The sequence below is a fragment of the Podarcis vaucheri genome (assembly GCF_965113315.1).
Source record: "Podarcis vaucheri genome assembly, chromosome: 10".
In the NCBI taxonomy this organism is placed as follows: Eukaryota; Metazoa; Chordata; class Lepidosauria; order Squamata; family Lacertidae; genus Podarcis; species Podarcis vaucheri.
In genome coordinates, this window is record NC_138748.1 from 11,287,375 (window position 1) to 11,309,557 (window position 22,183).

Consider the following 22,183-nt stretch of genomic DNA (forward strand, 5'->3'; position numbering starts at 1 on the left):
CCTGCAACTAAGCTGATGCCAAACATATCACGCTGCTTTCCTTTGGACCCCATGAATAAGCTCAGTTTGTGTGCTTTATTTTACAGTTTGGCATTTCTTCTAAACTAGAGAGCTTGTTTCCATTGGCAGGGGAAAGAGAGCTAAACCCCGCAGAGAACCTGTTGATCGTAAGTATCTTGCAGGCAGGAGGGGACCAAATATCCACATATCTCTAGATATTAGATATTAGCTAATATCTAATGACATCCCCAGAGACAAGAAAAATGCATTCCTCTACGCAACAGCAGCAGCCAGGATATTGATTGCAAGGAATTGGAAGGGGGAGAAAATCCCATCAGCATTAGAATGGCAAAATAAACTCTGTGAGTTTGTAGAAATGGCAAAATTGACGGCAATTATTAGAGGCCACTCAAATCAGAGAATAATTAAAGAGTGGAATGGAGTGAAGGAATACATAAAAAATATGGTTCCGGAATCAAAATATGAATAAATAATGTGCAAAACGTGCAGGGCTAAGTAAGAAAATAACAACAGAATTAATTGAACGGGTATTAAATTATAACAACACAACAAGATGGAAGAAGTAAAAAATTGAGATCACACATGGGTGAAGGGGAGTGGGGGGTATATGGGAATTATAATAACATTTATAATATAAATTTTCTAATCGTGTTGTATTTATATACAGCAAAGGGAAGTTTAGAGTAATTAGGTATGTTTTAATTCAGGTAATTTATGTAATAGGTTTATGTTAGAAAACAAATATGGATTCTGAATTTGATGTTTGTAATTCTCTTTGGTTTTGGAATAATAAAGAAATTTTGGGGGGGGGGAAATATATCCACATATCTCAGCACCTCGCATTTTCTTAAGTGTTTGAGCCTTCCCGTGAAAGAGGAAAATTGGCAATTCGACTTGCCCTTTGTCCCTGCCCCCAAAGTCCACGTGATAAATGCAAGATTGCCACCCAGGCAGCCCTCCCGTAGCTACAAAACCCAGTTCAAACTCCATTTCAGGTCTTGGCTTTCAGGAGACTGTGGTTAACGTTGGCACTGATGAGTTGGCAACTGCGGTCGAGGGAGGAGAATGGCAGTTAGCGGGGAGTCTGCCCATATAAACATTTTAGTGCTTTTCCACCTGTCCGTTTGCAGGCGAGCGGAATGACATGGGAAAGGATCATTTTCGTTTGCCATGACGCTTTCTGCTGCTGTTTTTTGTGTGTGGTGGTCGTAATCCGTGTTATTCCTGGAGTGTGAAGAGGCAGCCTGCCAAAAAAGGCCACCGCTTTAAGTGGGGTTGCCATTTGCATATGTTATAAGTGCAGCAGCTGGAACAGGTTGTGAAGAAATTTGTACTCTGACCTTCGGTGTGAAGATTGTAGGACAAGGGACATGGGTGTCTCCCGAGAGCTATGGGAAAGGCCACATCTTTCTGTGTCATTTAGGAGAGTCTGATCTGTTAGGGGGTCTTCGGTTAGCTCTGATTTGATCTTCTTGGGGAAATGCCACAGTGCTGAAAAAGCAGTTCTCATCGGCATCTTTTGAGAGGACATTCTCAGTGGCTGCACTTTCATTGAGTTTCCTGCCTAAGAAGGCCTGCTAAGCAATCTCTAGCATTAGTGGTTTTTTTTAGATCTCTAACTAAAATGTAAATACAGTGGTACCTCTGGTTACATATGCTTCAGGTTACATACGCTTCAAGTTACAGACTCCGCTAACCCAGAAATAGTACCACAGGTTAAGAACTTTGCTTTAGGATGAGAACAGAAATTGCCCGGTGGCGCAGCAGCAGCAGGAGACCCATTAGCTAAAGTAGTACCTCAGGTTAAGATCAGTTTCAGGTTAAGAATAGACCTCCAGAATGAATTAAGTTCTTAACACGAGGTACCACTGTAATATCAATAATATTACCAAAATGTTACCTTTTTATTACTAAAAAACGCAGCCATGTTAATATTAGTAAAACACTTTTCCTTTATGCATGTATGCTGATTTTTACTGTAGGTTTTGTGTGTGTGTGTGTGTGGATAGATAGATATAGATAGATAGATAGATAGATAGATAGATAGATAGATAGTAAAGGACCCCTGACAGTTAAATCCAGTCGCAAACAACTTTGGGGTTGCGGCGCTCATCTCGCTTTATTGGCTGAGGAAGCCGACGTTTGTCCGCAGACAGTTTTTCCAGGTCATGTGGCCAGCATAACTAAGCTGCTTCTGGCGAAACCAGAGCAGCGCACAGAAACGCCATTTACCTTCCCGCCGGAGCAGTACCTATTTATCTACTTGCACTTTGACATGCTTTCGAACTGCTAGGTTGGCAGGAGCAGGGACCGAGCAACAGGAGCTCACCCCGTCGTGGGGAATCGAACCGCTGACCTTCCGATTGGCAAGCCCAAGGCTCAATGGTTTAGACCACAGCGCCACCCGCCTCTCTCTCTCTCTCTCTCTCTCTCTCTCTCTCTCACACACACACACAAACACACACACACACACACACACAGTGGTACCTCGGGTTACAAATAGTTTGGGTTACAGGCTCCACCAACCTGGAAGTAGTACCTTGGGTTAAGAACTTTACCTCAGGATGAGAACAGAAATTGTGCAATGGCGGCAGCGGGAGGCCCCATTAGTGAAAGTGCGCCTCAGGTTAAGAACGGTTTCAGGTTAAGACACACACACACACACACACACACACTATGTGAACTGCCACAAGGTCTCCTTTTAAGCCAAAAAGAGGGGATGTATCATCCTACAAATGAATAAATAACACAACCTTCATAAATTTTCCACCCTCCTTCAGCATACAAATCTGATCTCCCCACCGCAACCCCGCAACCCTTGGTAAGCACATTTTTTCAGTCCTGTCCAATTACATTTTATTTGTTCAAAGCTCCCTTTGTTTCAGCTGACTCCTGGGTGGCTTTGCTAAGATCTACTGTGCTGCTCTCCAATGGGTTGGTTAAAGTTAAACAGGCTAAGAGTCTCGAACAGACCAATCATAATGATACAAGGCTGTGCTGACCTACATTAACTTTTTTGGCTCCCTAATGCTTGGCACCTCGCCATACGGAGTCCTGTTAAACTCCCAGAGGATGCCTTGCTCTTTGCTTCATAGGAATTTTCACTTGAGGGCCGTAGAAAAGTTGGTGGTTCATTTAATGCATCAGGACACAGACGGTCAGGGGTACCTATATTTAAAGTAGATGGATAACTGAGCAAATTAAGTTAATTTGGATATGCAGAGACATTAAAAATAAATTTAAGAAACCACAGAAAGAGGGGAAAGGAATCAAGTTTTGAAATGTTAAAATGATTGTAAAATTATTGAAATGTATAAAATTGAGAATCATAAATAAAATTATTATTTCTTAATCTCCTTTTCATGGTCATGCTAGATGAGGGGGGAAGGACAGGCTCGTTTTTTGGTTTGGTGCTAAATTATGGTTTGGCGGTGCATATACGAGAAATCATCTTATGTCCATTTGCTAGTTCTGAATGTAAACGGCATTATCAAAAGTAGCAAATGCTTCTTTGATTACAGGTGAAGGCTCTGCCCACAAGTCGGACGGTATGTGAGGTTTGATCAGTCTGTACCAATTATACAATACTCTTGATGCAAAATACTATTTTGGAAAGAGCCTCTAAAGAGATTTGCCATAATTAACACGGGCTTAGTAAAGCTATTTCTGTCTTGTGTTTACACAGGGAAATAGTAGCATTGATCCGCGCAGCCAGCTGACGGCATTAAACTTGCCAGTGGCCTCATTATTTAACTTGGCCTCTGCAAGCATAGCATACCGGCAGTTCTGCTTTGGTGACTCTCAATTTAAGCTTATGGGTTTGACTCTCAATTAGTTTAAGCTAATTATCCTGTCATCTTTCATTCTGGTCAGAACATTGCACAGGTATGAAGTGCCTGCTCCAGCTTGTGTAGGACGCAATGTACAGCTGTTTCATTTGTAGTTTGTTGTTCAGTCGTTTAGTCGTGCCCGACTCTTTGTGACCCCATGGACCAGAGCACGCCAGGCACTCCTGTCTTCCACTGCCTCCCGCAGTTTGGTCAAACTCATGCTGGTAGCTTCGAGAACACTGTCCAACCATCTCGTCCTCTGTCGTCCCCTTCTCCTTGTGCCCTCCATCTTTCCCAACATCAGGGTCTTTTCCAGGGAGTCTTCTCCTCTCATGAGGTGGTCAAAGTATTGGAGCCTCAGCTTCAGGATCTGTCCTTCCAGTGAGCACTCAGGGCTGATTTCCTTCAGAATGGATAGGTTTGAATGGATAAGCTCTGCTACATCAGGCCAATTGCCCAACGGTCCATCATTCTGTTCCCTGTGAAGGGCAATGAGATGCTTATTGACAGCTCACAAATAAAGCATGGTGATAATGGTCCTGTTTGTCTCCAATGTCTGGTCTTCCAGGGAGGCCTCCCGGAACCAACTTAGTCAGGAATAAAGGAAGCCGTAGTCCAACAACATCTGGAAGGCATCTGGTTCAAGAACGTTGATTTGCACAGTTCTGTGTTAATGTTGCTTGGGGGGGAAAACAGATCATGCAAAGTGCTTCTGCTTGTCTTCTCTATCTGAAATGTAATACACTTCAGTACAGTGGTACCTCGCTTCTCAAATGCTTTGGTATTTGAACAACTTGGAACCCAAACACTGCAAACCTGGAAGTAAGTGTTCTGGTTTGTGAACTTTTTTCAGAAGCCAAATGTGCTCCGTTTTGAGTGTTACGCTTCCGTTTTGAGCCTGTCTGTTTTCGCTATTTATTTTGCATTTTTGTGGCTTTTTGTGGAACCCAGTTCAGCTACTGATTGATTGATTGTGTGGCTTCAGTACATTGTTTATTGCTTTCATTTTATGGATCAGTGGTCTTGTTACATAGTACAATTCATGTGTAATTGCTGTTTTAGGGGTTGTTTCTAAAAGCCTGGAGCGGATTAATCCATTTTGCATTACTTTCTGTGGGAAAGCGCGCCTTGGTTTTGGAACGCTTTGGCTTTGGAATGGACTTCTGGAACGGATTAAGTTTGAGAACCAAGGTACCATTGTACTAGTGTAAAAAGGTCAGAAAATTAAAGGAAGGATGGGGCTTTTTACAGTTTCCTAAACACCTCTGACCTCACATATTGCAAGAAGGGGAAGGTGCAACTTTGGAGGAGTTGAAACACTGAGTTTTACTCATCACAGATACATTAAGAGCAAGAGACAAGTGTTCCCTCTCTTCCCATCACAACCGTGTGGGTGCCTCATTCTGAAATGTTGCCTTAAGTGTTTCAAAAAGAGCTCTGTATGTGTGCAACTGCTGTGCCCCTGCTATGGTTTAAGGAAGAGCGAGCACGTGAAATTCTGTGGGCGACCAAGGGGGTTGCTATTATTTTCAGTTTCAAGCATAACTCCAGATCCATCGGGGCAGAAAGTGGTGACGTGTTTGGAGAGACGAGATTGTGGACACCCCTTGACATTTAGACTAATGGGGTATATAAGACTATTATATTTAAGTATCACAAATCTGCATGTTAGATGTCACACAAACCTGGCTTCCGTGTATGATCTTCGGAAATTCAGGAGCAACGATGCAACATTTAAAGTAAAATATGGTACCAATGCAAGAAGAACCAGGGTAAAAACCATATTTGTAGGATATGTTCCAGTGTTATAAAGTATCTGCAACTAGAATGGTGGAGGAAAAGCTATCAAAGCTGTGGAAAATCTCCAGTTATCAGAAACCCAACAAGAATCCTATCCTGATGTGAAGCTTGAAGAAGTTCAAGTATTCAGTAGTGTCAGGGAACTGCCATCGGAGCCAGAGGGAGAGGGAGGGCTCCAGAGGGATTCCGGAGAGTGTCCCGGGAGGGAGAGAAGCAGCACATCTTCTGGGGGAAGGAAATCAGCGTAGCACCAGTGGAGAAGGGGGGCAGATGGGGGAATCGGCGAGGTGGCTCCAAGACTCCTCGCCGGGGACCAGTGGGGAGAGCTCGGGTCCTCCGATGCCCACACCCTCCCTGTGCAGAAGGCTTCCGCGCAGGGAAAGTAGGCGGAGACTACGCGTCAAAGAGCTTCTTTGCTGGAAGAAGTTCAAGAAACGCCCACTGACGGATTCTGCCAGCGATTGAGAGAGCCACGGGCAAATGCCTGTCCAGACAGAAAGGGTTCACTCAGGCAACCAGCCAAGGGTGGCGTTGATTTACACACGAGCAACCCCTAGAACCATTACAAGTAGAATACAGTGGTACCTCGGGTTACATTCGCTTCAGGTTACAGACTCTTCAGGTTACAGACGCTTCAGGTTACAGACTCCGCTAACCCAGAAATATTGCCTCAGTTTAAGAACTTTGCTTCAGGATGAGAACAGAAATCGCACAGTGGCGGCGTGGCAGCAGTGGGAGGCTCCGTTAGCTAAAGTGGTATCTCAGGTTAAGAACAGTTTCAGGTTAAGAACGGACCTCCAGAACGAATTATGTTCTTAACCCGAGGTCCCACTGTACTTTGCAAGGAGGAGAGTTCTTAATTAAGTTCTTAACCCGAGGTACCACTGTACCTCCTTTCCAGATCTCGCTGAAGAATTGAGATATAATCACCTGAGACCTTTATTTGGGTGTTTCCTTCACAAACAGTCGGGAGGGTGGCAACAAGAGAGTGGGACTTTTCTGCGATGCCTTCTAGAATTTCCTCCCCAGGGAGACTCACCTGGCACCTTCATTACATATCTTTAGGCGCCGGGCAAAAACATCCCTCTTCTCCCAGTCCTTTGGTTAATTAAACAGTCTTTCAAACTGGGTATGTGTGTGTGTATTGTTTTGGTTTCTTACTACGCTACACATTTTTGTGTTTTTATATTGTAAACCACCCTGTGGTTCTCAGATGAAGGGAAGTCTAGAAATTTAATAAATAAAGTAATTATAATAAATAAAAAGGTACACAGTATACGGTAGCATAAAAATCACCTGATGTTGCATCTTCCCTCTGGTGTTTTTTGTGGGGTTTTTTTAGAGCTTCCTCCACAGAACAATGAGGAAAGCTTTTGAGGCCAGCATGGTATCTGAATAATTACCTTAAAACCAGAGTGTACAAACCCTTGGATGACTCAAAGTTATCCTCCCTTCTCCCCCCCCCCGCCCGCTGTTTCATTTCCCACCCACCTGCATTAGTTTGAGTGACTGTGCAAACAATTCTTAAAAGGTCATTAAAAATAAAATGAAGGCAAATGGACAAAAGAAGCCTTTCATAAACCTAGCATGAGCACTGCACTATGTTAATCCGGCGGGCTAGACCTTTAAAAGCAATAATAGCTGGCATTATTAGTAAGCCAGTATTGTCAGAAGCACTTTCCTTCCTAGAAAAAAGCAAAAAAACAAAAAATATCCTGTGCGTATGGCTTTAGAATGGCAAAGGCATTTAATGTAGAATGAGCTTTGCATTACCAATCGTACTCTTCACTGGATGCATGCAAGCTATCTATGAGATGTGAAGGAATATTCGCTTCACAAGTATGACCCATATAATACTACAGCGGTACCTCGGTTCTCAAACGTTTTTTGATATAATTTTTATTATTTTCATTAATAAAACATATAACAACATTACAATAATCAATCAAATGCATTTGCTCCGCTGAGCTCATGGCTTCCCTCCCTCCCTTGAACTGGTTTTCTGTTTCCTCATAAGTTATGCACGCCTTTCTAATGTCAGTTTCTGTCCTTTAATACAAATCGAGTCCTTCTGTTGTTAATGGTCAGATACTAATAATTACCCTATGTTGCAGGATTTATGTCAGTCCTTCTAGTTTCTTCAAGTTTTTACAATAATCTCTTAAATACTCAATAAATTTACTCTAATCTCTCTGGAATTTCTGATCGCCTTGGTTCCGAATCCTCACAGTCATTTTGGCCAATTCTGCATATTCCATCATCATCATCTGCCACTCCTCAATCGTTGGTAATTCTTGTGATTTCCATCTTTGTGCTAAACCTTGTTTCTCAAATTTAATCCGTTCTGGATATCCGAATTTTACTATGTAACAAGCCCATTGATCCATATAATGAAAGCAATAATCAATGTACTGTACTATAAAATAAATAGGACAGTATTGTAGATGATAAAAATTAAAATTATTACTATTTCTTACCTGCACTGGTGATCCATCATTGTTTGGATGTGGGCCTTTCATCCATTTCCGCAGTCACAGAATCAATCAGTAGCTGAATTGGGTTCCACACAGTCACAAAAACACATGAATCGAAAAAGCCTCAAAAACGCAGAATAAAGAGCAAAAACAAAAGCGCCAAACTTAATCTGTTCTGGAAGTCCGTTTGACTTCCAAAATGTTCGAAAACCCAAGGTTCAGCTTCTGATGGGTGCAGGCGTCTGGGAAACAATAGCCAACAATTGGACGTTTGGCTTCCAAGAAACATTCAAAAACCGGAACACTTCTGGGTTTTTGGCGTTTGGGAACCAAGGCGTTTGAGAACAAAGGTGCCACTGTATTTGATACCACTGTCCAAGCCTACTCCTCTTCCAGAGTACACCTGGGGAACATGAACAACCCATTCAGCCTTTTAAGTTCCTAGGTTTGGTGCTTGATTTTAGTCTGGCTATCAAGGACGTGGGTGGCGCTGTGGGTTAAACCACAGAGCCTAGGGCTTGCTGGTCAGAAGGTTGGCGGTTCGAATCCCCCTGCTCCTGCCAACCCAGCAGTTTGAAAGCACCACTCTGACGGGAAGGTAAATGGCATTTCCGTGCGCTGCTCTGGTTCGCCAGAAGCGGCTTAGTCATGCTGGTCACATGACCCGGAAGCTGTACGCCGGCTCCCTTGGCCAGTAAAGCGAGATGAGCGCCGCAACCCCAGAGTCGGTCACGACTGGACCTAATGGTCAGGGGTCCCTTTACCTTTACCTTTTTATCAAGGACAACCCCCTTATTTTATCTTTCCTCCCTTTTTTAACAGAGGAGGAGCTCAGGAAGTTGCGAGAAGAAACGAATGCTGAAACATTGAAACAAGAGCTGGAAAAAGAACGTCTACGAAGGATAGAACTGGAGCAAAAAGTCAATGAAATACTTAAAACCAGGTAAGGCAAACCTGCAAGGTGCAGTACAGCTGTGTGTGTGTGCGCGTTGTGGGTTTTTGTTTGTTTTTAAGAGACCAGGCTATTCTCTAGGTCATTTCGCCCTGGGAATGATGAATAATAAAACCTGAAATTTCTACATTTTGGTACTCGGTGATTTTGAAGTAGTGACATTTCTAGAATCCATACAAGGCTGTATAGAAATCCGATCTATTTCGTTTAAAAAAAAAACATTTTCATGGTCATACTCAGCAGCTGAGATGCATTGTGTCATTTGTTTCCTGGTTGGGTCTCAAAGCGCTGTCCTCCTCTCCCATCTAAGTGGCATTTTTGCCCTTATTAGCGACATGTGGGTGACTTCGGACATCGTAGTGTCAGAAGCCACAAAAACAGTTAACCAGACTGAATCCATCCTCACTGAAAGCCTGCTAACCATTAATTAAGCAGCGACAATTGACCTCAAATCTATTATTTGGTGGGAAGATCCTTTCTTCACAGAGAGGTGAAGTCTATGGTGTTTTGGGGTGGTTTCATGTTTCCTCTGTAGGAAAAGCAGAGACTAATGAATTGGTCTGCCTGTGAGACAACTTACATATTAAGCATCGCTGAACCATATATTATGTGACAAGTAGAACAGGCTGCCCCAGTGGAAAGTAATTCTTTTCTTTGCGTTTTTCAAGAGCTCCTATCACGCCCATGTAAAGAAGACATACTAAACAAGCCCAATAGCATCAGTTTCATAGATTTATCTATAAGGATGCTCAGGGATTGTCTAGCGCTGGGTATAGCATCTGCTACAAGAGGCACATTGCCAACGAAACAAATGTCTAAATGATTTGAAATGGTCTGATCAGCCATTTGTCTGATTCAAATTGCATTCTGTCACTTCTGCGTTTTACAAGTTGTGAGCTAGTTTTATCGCATAACAAAACTGTAATTACTGCTAGCAGTGTGTTCCTTGCAAACGGGAGCTACCGTACTTTCCCGTCTATAAGACGACCCCATGTATAGGACAACCCCTGTTTCTGGGGACTCAAATTTAAGAAAATGGGGGGAGATGGCACAGAGTTGGAAAGGATTACCCAGAGTTGTTTAGCTATTTTTGGGGGGGATTGCCCAAAATCGCTCGCCTGGTAAAGGTAAAGGGACCCCTGACCATTAGGGCCATTCGTGACCGACTCTGGGGTTGCGGCGCTCATCTCACTTTATTGGCCGAGGGAGCCGGCGGACAGCTTCCGGGTCATGTGGCCAGCCTGACTAAGCCGCTTCTGGCGAATCAGAGCAGCACATGGAAACGCCATTTACCTTCCCGCCGGAGCGGTGCCTATTTATCTATTTGCACTTTGACGTGCTTTCGAACTGCTAGGTTGGCAGGAGCAGGGACCGAGCAATGGAAGCTCACCCCGTCGCGGGGATTTGAACCACCGACCTTCTGATCGGCAAGTCCTAGGCTCTGTGGTTTAGATCCAACTCCTGTCTGTCCCATTGCCGGCAGAAGCTGCAGATCGCCTGCCCAACTGCCAGAGCACCAGCCAATCAACACCACCCATTGAAGCAGCAACCAACAGCATGCACAATAGCTGCTGACAGCCTCGGCAGCAACCAATCAAACGTCCACCCTATGCACTACCCATGTATAAGATGACCCCAACTCTTCAGCCTAATTTTTACAGAAGAAAGCATAGTCTTATACACAGAAAAGTACTGCATTCCCTCTGTAGCAGGCAAGGGGAATCTTTGACCCTACAGTTGCTGTATTTCGACACCCTCAAGGCCCAGCAAGCATGGCCAATGGTTAGGGATAAGAGACTTGTAGTTATCCATATCCAGGGGTGGGGGAGGTCCCCCAGACCTGCTCTGTAGCCTCTGTTTTCTGGATTGATTATTTTGCTGCCATGTGTAAGCACTCTCCTTTGCTTTTATTTAAGATGGTTTGCAACCTTTTATGCATTTCTGTATTACCTGCACTTGACCACAGAACAGTTTTGGAGTAGGTGACAATTAAAACTTTTTAGTAATGGTCTTATTATTTTGAAAAACAAGGCAGGCAAGTTGCAATACCAAGCAACTAAAAACATCAGTACTGGCATTGGATTCCACTCAAAACCTGGGTGAATAACCAGGTCCTCTGCTGGCTTCTAAAACTTACTTAAAAGGGTAGGCGCCAGCTATATGACGGAAGGAAGTTCCAAATTGGGGGTGCCACCACTGAGAAGGCTGTCACTAAGATAGTGCAGTGGTACCTTGGGTTAAGAATTTAATTCGTTCTGGAGGTCCGTTCTTAACCTGAAACTGTTTTTAACCTGAGGTACTACGTTAGCTAATGGGGCCTCCTGCTGTTGCCACATGATTTCTGTTCTCATCCTGAAGCAAAGTTCTTAACCCGAGGTACGATTTTACTTGCTTTGGTAAGGCAACGTAGACATTTTACAAATGAGCTAGTGGTTGCGTTCCTGATTCCTTTCCCTTATATATCATGATATAATCCGGAGGAGTGCTGTTAGTTGCCCCTTGTGTTACAATGGTACCTTGGGTTACAAACAACTTGGGTTACAAACACTCCAGGTTACAGACTCCGCTGTACCTCAGGATAAGAACTTTACCTCAGGATGAGAACAAAAATCGCACAGTGGCGGCAGTGGGAGGCCCCATTCGCTAAAGTGGTGCTTTAGGTTAAGAACGGTTTCAGGTTAAGAACGGACCTCCAGAACGAATTAACTTCGTAACCAGAGGTACCACTGTATAGGGACCCAACTTGCTTCGGCTGGAAAGCAACCATTTAGTTTCACCAAAACTGTCCTGTGTAACCCTGTTCCAGCAGGGATTTAGGAGCCATCCTCGGGGTTTTTTTTTTGCTTTCAGTTGTCTCTTGAAGTCCACGCCAACAAGCTTTTGCAGCTGTTTAATTAGCCAGTCACTTTTAATTATTATTTGCATAGTTTTTAGAATCATAGAGTTGGAAGATACCACAAGGGCCATCGAGTCCAACCCCCTGCCAAGCAGGAAACTTTGTTGTAGACCGGCCTGATGTTTTATGATGTGGCAGTCTAGAAATGTGTGTGTGTGAGAAAGATAGAGAATATCAGGGCAGGGTGAGGTTTGTAAGTGATTCTGCCGCAGACTGCTTGCCCTGCACCTTCCAAGTCTGAGTGAGAAAGCACTTGCCTCCCATAATAATAATAATATAAGAATAATAATTTATTATTTATACCCTGCCCATCTGGCTGGGTTTCCCCAGCCACACTGGGCGGCTCCCAACAGATTAAAAACAGAATAAAACATCAAACATTAAAAGCTTCCCTAAACAGGGCTGCATTCAGATGTCTTCTAAAAGTCAGATAGTTGTTTATTTCCTTGACATCCGATGGGAGGGCGTTCCACAGGGAGGGTGCCACTACCGAGAAGGCCCTCTGCCTGGTTCCCTGTAACCTCACGTCTCGCAGTGAGGGAACCACAAGAAGGGCCTTGGAGCTGGACCTCAGTATGCGGGCTGAACGATGGAGGTGGAGACACTCCATCAGGTATACTGGGCCGAGACCATTTAGGGCTTTAAAAGTCAGCACCAGAACTTTGAATTGTTCTAGGAAACGTACTGGGAGCCAACGTATGTCTTTCGGGACTGGTGTTATGTGGTCTCGGCGGCCACTCCCGGTCGCCAGTCTAGCTGCCGCATTCTAGATTAGTTGTATTTTCCAGGTCACCTTCAAAGGTAGCCCCACGGAGAGCGCATTGCAGTAGTCCAAGCGGGAGATAACCAGAGCATGCACCACTCTGGCGAGACAGTCCGCGGGCAGATAGCGTCTCAGCCTGTGTACCATATGGAGCTGCTAGACAGCCGCCCTGCACACAGAACTGACCTGTGCCTCCACGGACAGCTGTGAGTCCAAAATGACTCCCAGGCTGCGCACCTGGTCCTTCAGGGGCACAGTTACCCCATTCAAGACCAGGGAATCCTCCACACCTGCCTGCCCCCTGGTTGTACTTGACTGCTCCAGTGGATTACACCCCACAGTTTTTGCATCCTGCTTGCCTTTCTTCCTGCCTGATACTCCTCACTAACAGCTTCAGATCACTCTGGTCCAGCCCAGCTGGACTTGCAGCGACCCACAGCTGTCCATTCATCCAAGGCCTTCCCCATAGATGTGCCTTCGCTCGAGCCTCGGCCAAATTCGGCACACAGCCCTGTTTTTGAAGTGCTGTTTTGCTGGCTATGCGTTGTACTTTCGCTTTAAAGATGTTTGCTGTTTTTATGCCGTGCGCTGAGCAGATATTTTTTAAAATATTAAGTGACCCGGGCATCCTTTTAGAAAGATCAATAACATATCTCCCCGGTGTTAATATGCTTTCCACTTGCTTGACCACTGCTAAGTGTTCTTCTATACTCCAGCTGAAAAGCCTGGTTTCTGGAATGCAGTAGTTAAAGGAGGGGTTGGGTTGATGGCAGCCACCAGTGTGGAGCTGTGATTAGCATTTGAGGCAATTGTAGTTGAGACACAGGTGGCGCTGTGGTCTAAATCACTGAGCCTAGTGCTTGCCGATCGGAAGGTTGGCAGTTCGAATCCCCGCGACGGGGTGAGCTCCCGTTGCTCGGTCCCAGCTCCTGCCAACCTAGCAGTTCGAAAGCACGTCAAAGTGCGAGTAGATCAATAGGTCTACTTCCAGCGGGAAGGTAAACAGTGTTTCCGTGCGCTCTGGTTTTGCCAGAAGCGACTTAGTCATGCTGGCCACATGACCCGGAAAAACTGTCTGTGGACAAACGTCGGCTCCCTTGGCCAGTAAAGCGAGATGAGCGCCGCAACCCCAGACTTGTTCGTGACTGGACTTAACTGTCAGGGGTCCTTTACCTTTACTTTTTGTATATGCAATTTATATTCTTGTTTTGGTTCTTGTGAGTTTAGGAACAGTGCCATTTACTGGCTAGCGGGATAAGCACATGAAGCATCCATTTTTATTTTTATTTCACTTTTTCGGCAAATTGCTTTCTTACTTTTATGTTGTCTTTTGTCCATATGCAAGTTTAGCTGAACAGGAGAATTTAAATTCAACATTTTTTTAAAAAAGCAATTTGCAGCACTAATCAGCAGGACCCTTGGCTGGCTGATTTTCTCTCTCATTTATTTATAGCCTGGCAGGCCATTAAACACTGATGTTGCATGTAGAACGGCTACTGTTGAGAATTAATTCATCCTGAGAATTAATTTGTCCTGTAATGAGATATTTTTAACATCCCATTAGCTTCCTAACCTACATGGGCATGTAGATTAGGGGAAGATAAGGCACTAAATTTGCGTACTTTTTTGGGGGGGGTATAATAGGTCTTTTTGTGTAATCCCTATATTTCCTAGGCAAGTTATTAATTAGTAAACAAATGCTGGTTCAGTTATTTTTGCAGGCTGTTTACGTAATACCTAGTGCAAGGCAATCTGCAAGGCTAAAAATATGAGAATAGTTTCCCATATGGGGGACCGCAGACCAATTATGGCCCATGAGCTCCTTTTTAGGTAGTCTGCCAAAAGGTTGGCAGAGAGTTTTGAACCCCCGCCCCCCAATAAACCCCATAAAATTATGATGTTTCCACCAGAGCTGGATTCTCAAACTGGCTAACAAAGCCCTGACCTAAGGCTGGGCGATACCTGGTTTTTAACATTGTGATATATCGCCAACTAAACATCACAATATACTGATATATCACAATTTCTGAAATAAGGATGGAGCTGTGGAGAGGCATTGGCTGGCTTCACGGTTTCCCTCACATCGTGATTTTTGCATAGCACACTCACAGACCATGATTCGTGATATATTGCCAATTCAAAAATTATGAATCTAATATCACGATATGGACTTCTAACCTGTTTTGGACGATATATGAATATATCGCCCAGCCCTAACTAAAAACCATGCTTTTCATAATGCAACACTGGTGCAGTCTGCTATTTCCACTCGAAAACTTTTTACCAGTTTCTTTTGCAGAACCTAGCAGATGCTAAAGCTGACAAGCATTTGACCCAACTTTGCTTTCAAAATCCAGGCAAAATCAGCTCCTCTATAGCACACAAATGTGTTTAGCACAAACTGTTTGGGAGTGGTTTCTCTGATTACTCATGTCTGCCAGAGTTTACTTCTGCACCTATTTAAATGCTGAAATATCCTTGAAACCAGTGCTGTTTTCCTAGAAAATGAGGTGCGGGAACTCCCTTGTTCTGTTGTAAAGGCAATGGCAAAGTTCGCAGGCTATGAAGGACTTGCTCACAAATTTATTGACAGATGCACGAATTATTATAGCTAGGAAGTGGAAGGGGCAAGCAGAATATAAAACGGAAGAATGGCATAAAGAGGTGTGGGATACAGCTATTAATGATAAATTAACACGTGCCATTAAGATTAAGACGGGGAATATGCAGGAGAAATGATTTTGAGGGGATATCGAGGGTGTTTGTAGAATTTGTCCCGTTAAAACAGAAAGGGTTCAAACCATCGCAGGAGGTGTTGAAATTTTGGGAGGTTGGATATTTACAATGGTGGTGGGGTGCACATTTTTATTCTTATTTATTTATGATTATTACTTTATTATGGCACCGACCTGAGAGGTGCCGGACACTGAGTTCAGGGGAGTTCTGGTTGAAAAGAAAGCCCTGCTTGAAACTGTAAGTGCCCTCAAATACACAAACTTAAAAATATAAAGTGGTATAGGTAAAGGGACCCCTGACCATTAGGTCCAGTCGTGGCCGACTCTGGTGTTGCGGCGCTCATCTCGTTTTATTGGCCGAGGGAGCCGGCGTACAGCTTCCGGGTCATGTGGCCAGCATGACTAAGCCGCTTCTGGCGAGCCAGAGCAGCGTACGGAAACGCCGTTTACCTTCCCGCCGGAGCAGTACCTATTTATCTACTTGCACTTTGACGTGCTTTCGAACTACTAGGTTGGCAGGAGCAGGGACCAAGCAACGGGAGCTCACCCCGTCACGGGGATTCGAACTGCCGACCTTCTGATCCGCAAGTCCTAGGCTCTGTGGTTTAACCCACAGCGCTGCCCGCATCCCAATGTGGTATAGAAATGAAATTAATAATAATAATAGTATTAATAAAAATAAAAACTTGGATATAAGGTGACCACTCTTTTTTTGTTTTTTGGTGTGGACAGAAATAGTGAACGTAAACCCACCAGTAGCTTATTGGAAGAATTTGCTGTCACTTACGGTAGAGATTTTACATTTTGCATGTCCTTGCTAGCTGAATTTTAGTTAACTTCATCTGATGAATCTAGGTCAGCCTTCCTTAGCTCCCCAGATGTCGTTGGGACTGCACATCCCATAATCTCTGACCCAGAGACCCATGCTGGCTGGGTCTGATGGGGGTCGGAGTCCAGCGGCATCCGAAGGATGTCAGGATGAGAAAGGCTAGCCTAGGGTTTTGAAAAGGCACAGAGGTTAGAAAGGACATTTTTAACAGAGCAGATTGTCACGCAGCCCCTGCTTGGGATCCTTGTTTGTGGTGCTCTTTGAAGGCTGCCTGCCCGCGTAAATAACAAGTGCATCTTGGGTCAAGTTTCCTTTTCAGCTGGTGCGTCAGGGGCGCCAGCTGTAAAAACAAGAAAGCTTGCTAATTCCTTGGCACTGCTCCTTGGGTGTTTCTGTGGGTTGGAGTTGAATGGAAGTCTGCAAACCTGCACTTTGCTGCTGCGTGAAATTACATGCCATTAGCCGCTCACGGCCGGCTCTGAGCGACGTTTCACGCTACTCTTAATTGCCGTGAGACTAAATACAAACGGGCTTGAGCTGGCGCTACCAGCGCATTTGATAGAAACATCGTTTTATCAATTAAGAAAATTAAGACCTTAGCCAGATGCGATGTCATGGAGTCTTCCTGGTTTTAAAATGCAGGTCAACTAGGGGAAGTATGGAAGATTTGGTTGGGTTCAGTGTTGCCCTTAAGCCATCTTGGCACCAGCTCTTATACAGTGGTACCTCAGGTTAAGTACTTAATTCGTTCCGGAGGTCCGTTCTTAACCTGAAACTTTTCTTAACCTGAAGCACCACTTTAGCTAATGGGGCCTCCTGCTGCTGCCGTGCCGCCGGAGCCCGATTTCTGTTCTTATCCTGAAGCACTATTTCTGGGTTAGCGGAATCTGTAACCTGAAGTGTATGTAACCTGAAGCGTATGTAACCTGAGGTACCACTGTATTCCTGCAGTAGGTCCCAGTTGAAACCATTACCTCCCTGAAGCTCAGCACTGGCACCGCACAGGGATATGTGTACCTGTACTCGTTGTATACATATGACTGTTTTTCATCTGATCCATCCACTGTAATTATTAAGTCTGCAGATGATACTACCATAATGGATCTAATTACAGGTGGAGATGAATCAGCGTACAGGGAGGAGGTTCAAAAAGTATCTACATGGTGCTTAGAGAATAACTTGCACCTAAATATTAGCAAGACAAAGGAGATGGTGTTGGACTTTTGGAGGAAGAGAGGGGAACTAGCCCCGTTGTATATCAGAGGGGGTTGTGTGGAGAGAGTCTCTTCCTTTAAATTCCTGGGAGTTTACCTTAGTGAAGACCTCACTCGGAAAAACAATATAACTCAGGGGGTTAGGAAGGCCCAGCAGAGACTCCATTTTCTCAGGGTCTTGCGAAAGAACAATGTCAAACAACAATTGATGACCTCCTTCTACCGGTCCACAATAGAAAGTGTCCTCTCATGTTGTATCACACTGTGGTACGTTGGCTTGAAAGCCATGGACAGAAATTCTTTACAGAGGGTGGTGAACACAGCACATGATATCATGTCCCCTGAGGCCGCTAGATGACATCGCAAGGGATCGTTGCCTTAGGAGAGCGAGAAAAATTCTCAGGGACGATTCACACCCCGGCCAGCACCTCTTTAATCTTCTACCCTCAGGCAGGAGATATGTTCTATCCATGAGCTGTTAGGTTGCTGAATGGAAAATAATATAGTGCAACTGACTTTCGAGGTTGGTGTGTTGTGCAACAAGCACACAGAGTGCAATGAGATTCAGTGTTTGGTGGGGGGGAAGGCTCTGTTAATTTCATTGTACACAGGTTGTACATTGACAATAAAGGTTTATTATTATTATTATTATTATTATTATTATTATTATTATTATTATTATACTGCCCTGTACCCGCAGATCTCAGGGCAGTTACAACATAAAATCACAATCTAAAAACACAGAATGCATAATAAAAACAAAATTAACCCAATAGCCCCCTCCCCAACACATTCTAAAAGGGCACTGGATGTCTAATCAGCCAAAGGCCTGGTTAAAGAGGAATGTTTTTTGCCTGGTGCCTAAAAGTGTATAATGAAGGCTTCAGGCCAACAATTGGGCTCTCCAGGAAGAATTGGGGAGTGGGATGCAGAACTACCCACTGCCTCCCCCTCTTTCAAACTTTCTTCATGGTTTAGCCCCACCACTTTGCCCCAATGTGCCTGCGTGGTGTAGTGGTTAAGAGCAGTGGACTTGTAATCTGGTGAACCGGGTTTGCTTCCCCGCTCCTCCACATGCTGGGTGACCTTGGGCTAGTCACACTTCTCTGAAGTCTCTCAGCCCCACTCACCTCACAGAGTGTTTGTTGTGGGGGAGGAAGGGAAAGGAGATTGTTAGCCACTTTGAGACTCCTTAGGATAGTGATAAAGCTCCTTAGGGTAGTGATATCAAATCCAAACTCTTCTTCTTCTTCTTTTCCCAGCTGCCTATTAACCTGGGAACTGCAACTGCCACCTGTAACTCCACTTTCCCCTTCCTATTGCAGACCCTGCCTTCTCTGTTTCCATGCTTTATTTTCTTTCAGCGGTGCTGGGGAAGCAATAGAAATTGCCCATAGCATGATGTTGTGCTTCCCAGGTATCCAGGTCCGAGCACCTATCTGCCTTCACAGAACATAACAATCGCCCTTCGTGGGGTTTTGTTTTTTTTTGAGCGGCAGAATCTTGTTTCAGCACTGTGTAGCCAAACCAGGGACTTTGTGAAAGTTTTCACCATAGAGCATTAAGCATTTGGTGAATACGTGAATATTCAGTCTGATTCTTTGCCAAGAAGCTGCTGTTATCTCATGTCTACAGCGCTGAAAATCGGTGGGGGAGAAATACAGCGTGGAATGCAATTTCCCCTGCTTACCTTGGATATCGGATGTACTTTTCAAATGCTTGCGTGTTATTTTATATGGTGTGCTCCATAGCTATCTTTCTGTGTACTTTTTTTGATGAGGGATACTTAGAAGGGTACATCTTCCAAACGGCCTCAGCCCAGTATACCTGAAGGAGCATATCCCCATCATTCAGCCTGGACACTGAAGTCCTCTTCTGAGGGTCTTCTGGCTGTTCCCTCACCACAAGAATTGAGGTTACAGGGAACCAGGCAGAGGGCCTTCTCAGTGGTGGTGCCCGCCCTGTGGAACGCCCTCCCATCAGATGTCAAGGAAATAAACAACTATCTGACTTTTAGAAGACATCTGAAGGCAGCCCTGATTAGGGAAGTTTTTAATGTTTGATGTTTTATTGTATTTTTAATATTTTATTGGAAACAGCCCAGAGTGGCTGGGGAAACCCAGCCAGATGGGTCGGGTATAAATAATAATAAATTCTTCTTCTTCTTCTTCTTCTTCTTCTGATTCTTCTTCTTCTTCTTCTGATTCTTCTTCTTCTTCTTCTGATTCTTCTTCTTCTTCTGATTCTTCTTCTTCTTCTTCTTCTTCTTCTTCTTCTTCTTCTTCTTCTTCTTCTGATTCTTCTTCTTCTTCTGATTCTTCTTCTTCTTCTTCTTCTTCTTCTTCTTCTTCTTCTTCTTCTTCTTCTTCTGATTCTTCTTCTTCTTCTGATTCTTCTTCTTCTTCTTCTTCTTCTTCTTCTTCTTCTTCTTCTTCTTCTGATTCTTCTTCTTCTTCTTCTTCTTCTTCTTCTTCTTCTTCTTCTTCTTCTTCTTCTTGCCCTAGCTGCAAAGGAAGATTCTTCTTTGAGTTCAATCTGAGATGCAAAGGAAGAACCTTATTGCCTTTTACTGCAAAAGAGCAGGCCGCATTTTTCTCTTCTGAAATCTTAGCGCTGTGGCACTTTTCGCACTAAGATTGGAGATAAGCGCCTGCCTCCTCTTAGACCACAAGGGGCAGCAGGCAGAGGTTTGTCTCAAATCTCAGTGCTAAGCACCACAGCACTAAGATCAGGGACAAGAGAGCCTTTATCTCAGATCTTAGCACTTAGATGGGAAATGACCGCTCTCTGAGGTTCCTCACAGCTGCTGTGTTTTCAAAATAAGACAACCTGTAATTTGATGGGTAAAATTCTGACAAGGCTGCTGCTGTATCTCTTATTTTTTTATCTGAAAGTTTTGAATCGGCCCTTGATTCAACTGAGTCTCATAAGAGGAGACTTCAAGGTTCAGACAGACAACGCATAATACTTTTAAGTATTATGGTACGTAGGCTGAGACCCTATCTGCCCGCGGACTGTCTTGGACTGCCTCGCCAGAGTGGTGCATGCTCTGGTTATCTCCCGCTTGGATTACTGCAATGCGCTCTACGTGGGGCTACCTTTGAAGGTGACCCGGAAACTACAACTAATCCAGAATGCAGCAGCCAGACTGGTGACTGGGAGCGGCCGCCGAGACCATAAAACACCGGTCTTGAAAGACCTACATTGGCTCCCAGTACGTTTCCGAGCACAATTCAAAGTGTTGGTGCTGACCTTTAAAGCCCTAAACGGCCTCGGTCCAGTATACCTGAAGGAGCGTCTCCACCTCCATCGTTCTACCCGTGCACTGAGGTCCAGCGCTGAGGGCCTTCTGGCGGTTCCCTCACTGCGAGAAGCCAAGTTACAGGGAACCAGGCAGAGGGCCTTCTCGGTAGTGGCACCCTCCCTGTGGAACGCCCTCCCACCAGATGTCAAAGAGAACAACAACTACCAGACTTTTAGAAGACATCTGAAGGCAGCCCTGTTTAGGGAAGCTTTTAATGTTTGATGTATCACAGTATTTTAATATTCTTTTGGAAGCCGCCCTGAGTGGCTGGGGAAACCCAGCCAGATGGGCAGGGTATAAATGATTTATTATTATTATTATTATTATTATTATTATTATTATTATTATTATTAATTTGCGGTCATGCAACATTTTAAATCATGTAATTATTATTATTGTTGTTGTTGTTGTTGTTATCTTTCCTCTTCTAGCAAGCCAATAAAGATACACACACACACACACACACACACACACACACACACACATGAAATACATACTCATTTTGTTTTTGTGAATTGGAGATGCTATGCTTACCTTACTGCTTTTGTTTGTTTGGCTTGTTGCAGAACAGAAGAGTCACCACCACCTCCGCAACCCCCAAAAGCACAGACACAAGCCAACGGAACAGGTACCTTTTGACTCATTACTAGCTCTCTAGGGACAATGTTGGAAACTTGCCAATGGCTCCTTAAAACTAGGTTCCGGTCGTCATGATGGAATGTCTGGGCACTGGGTTGTTGTTGTTTGCAGTGGGATATCATCATCATCATTTATATACGGCTTTATATTTTAAAGGGGGTGGTGGTGAGAGAATCTCAAAATGGTTTTAAAAAGGTAAAGGGACCCCTGACCGTTAAGTCCAGTCACGGATGACTCTGGGGTTGCAGCGCTCATCTCGCTTTACTGGCTGAGGGAGCCGCCGTTTGTCCGCAAACAGTTTTTCCGAGTCATGTGGCCAGCATGACTAAACCGCTTCTGGCTAAACCAGAGCAGCGCACAGAAACACCATTTACCTTCCCGCCTGAGCAGTACCTATTTATCTACTTGCACTGGCGTGCTTTCAAACTGCTGGGTTGGCAGGAGCAGGGACCAAGCAACGGGAGCTCACCCTGTAGCGGGGATTCGAACCGCGACCTTCCAATCAGCAAGACCAAGAAGCTCAGTGGTTTAGACCACAGCGCCACCCGCGCTGGTTTACCGCACATTGAAACATCAGTTGAAACAATCCAGAATGAGACAAATTCAATCTTCAAGGAAAATATTTCAGATCCTTCTGCAAGTGACATTTTGATTTCCCCAGTCGCCAAACTTGCATCCAGAGATCTCCATGTGGTCGCAATTGGACAAGTGCCAGTCGTGAAACGC

The 22,183-nt window shown here is 44.4% G+C and overlaps 1 protein-coding gene across 7 annotated transcripts in view; it reads left to right on the forward strand.

The window, feature by feature from the left end:
- The window catches only part of GRAMD4 (GRAM domain containing 4), a 101,112-nt gene that overhangs the window by 51,654 nt on the left and 27,275 nt on the right, over positions 1 to 22,183 (forward strand). For all 7 annotated transcript variants that reach the window (XM_082239687.1, XM_082239683.1, XM_082239684.1 and 4 more), the window contains 2 exons: positions 8,948 to 9,068; positions 21,385 to 21,446. In XM_082239687.1, coding sequence (XP_082095813.1) covers positions 8,948 to 9,068; positions 21,385 to 21,446 — 183 coding nt within the window. The remainder of the gene's footprint in view (positions 1 to 8,947; positions 9,069 to 21,384; positions 21,447 to 22,183) is intronic.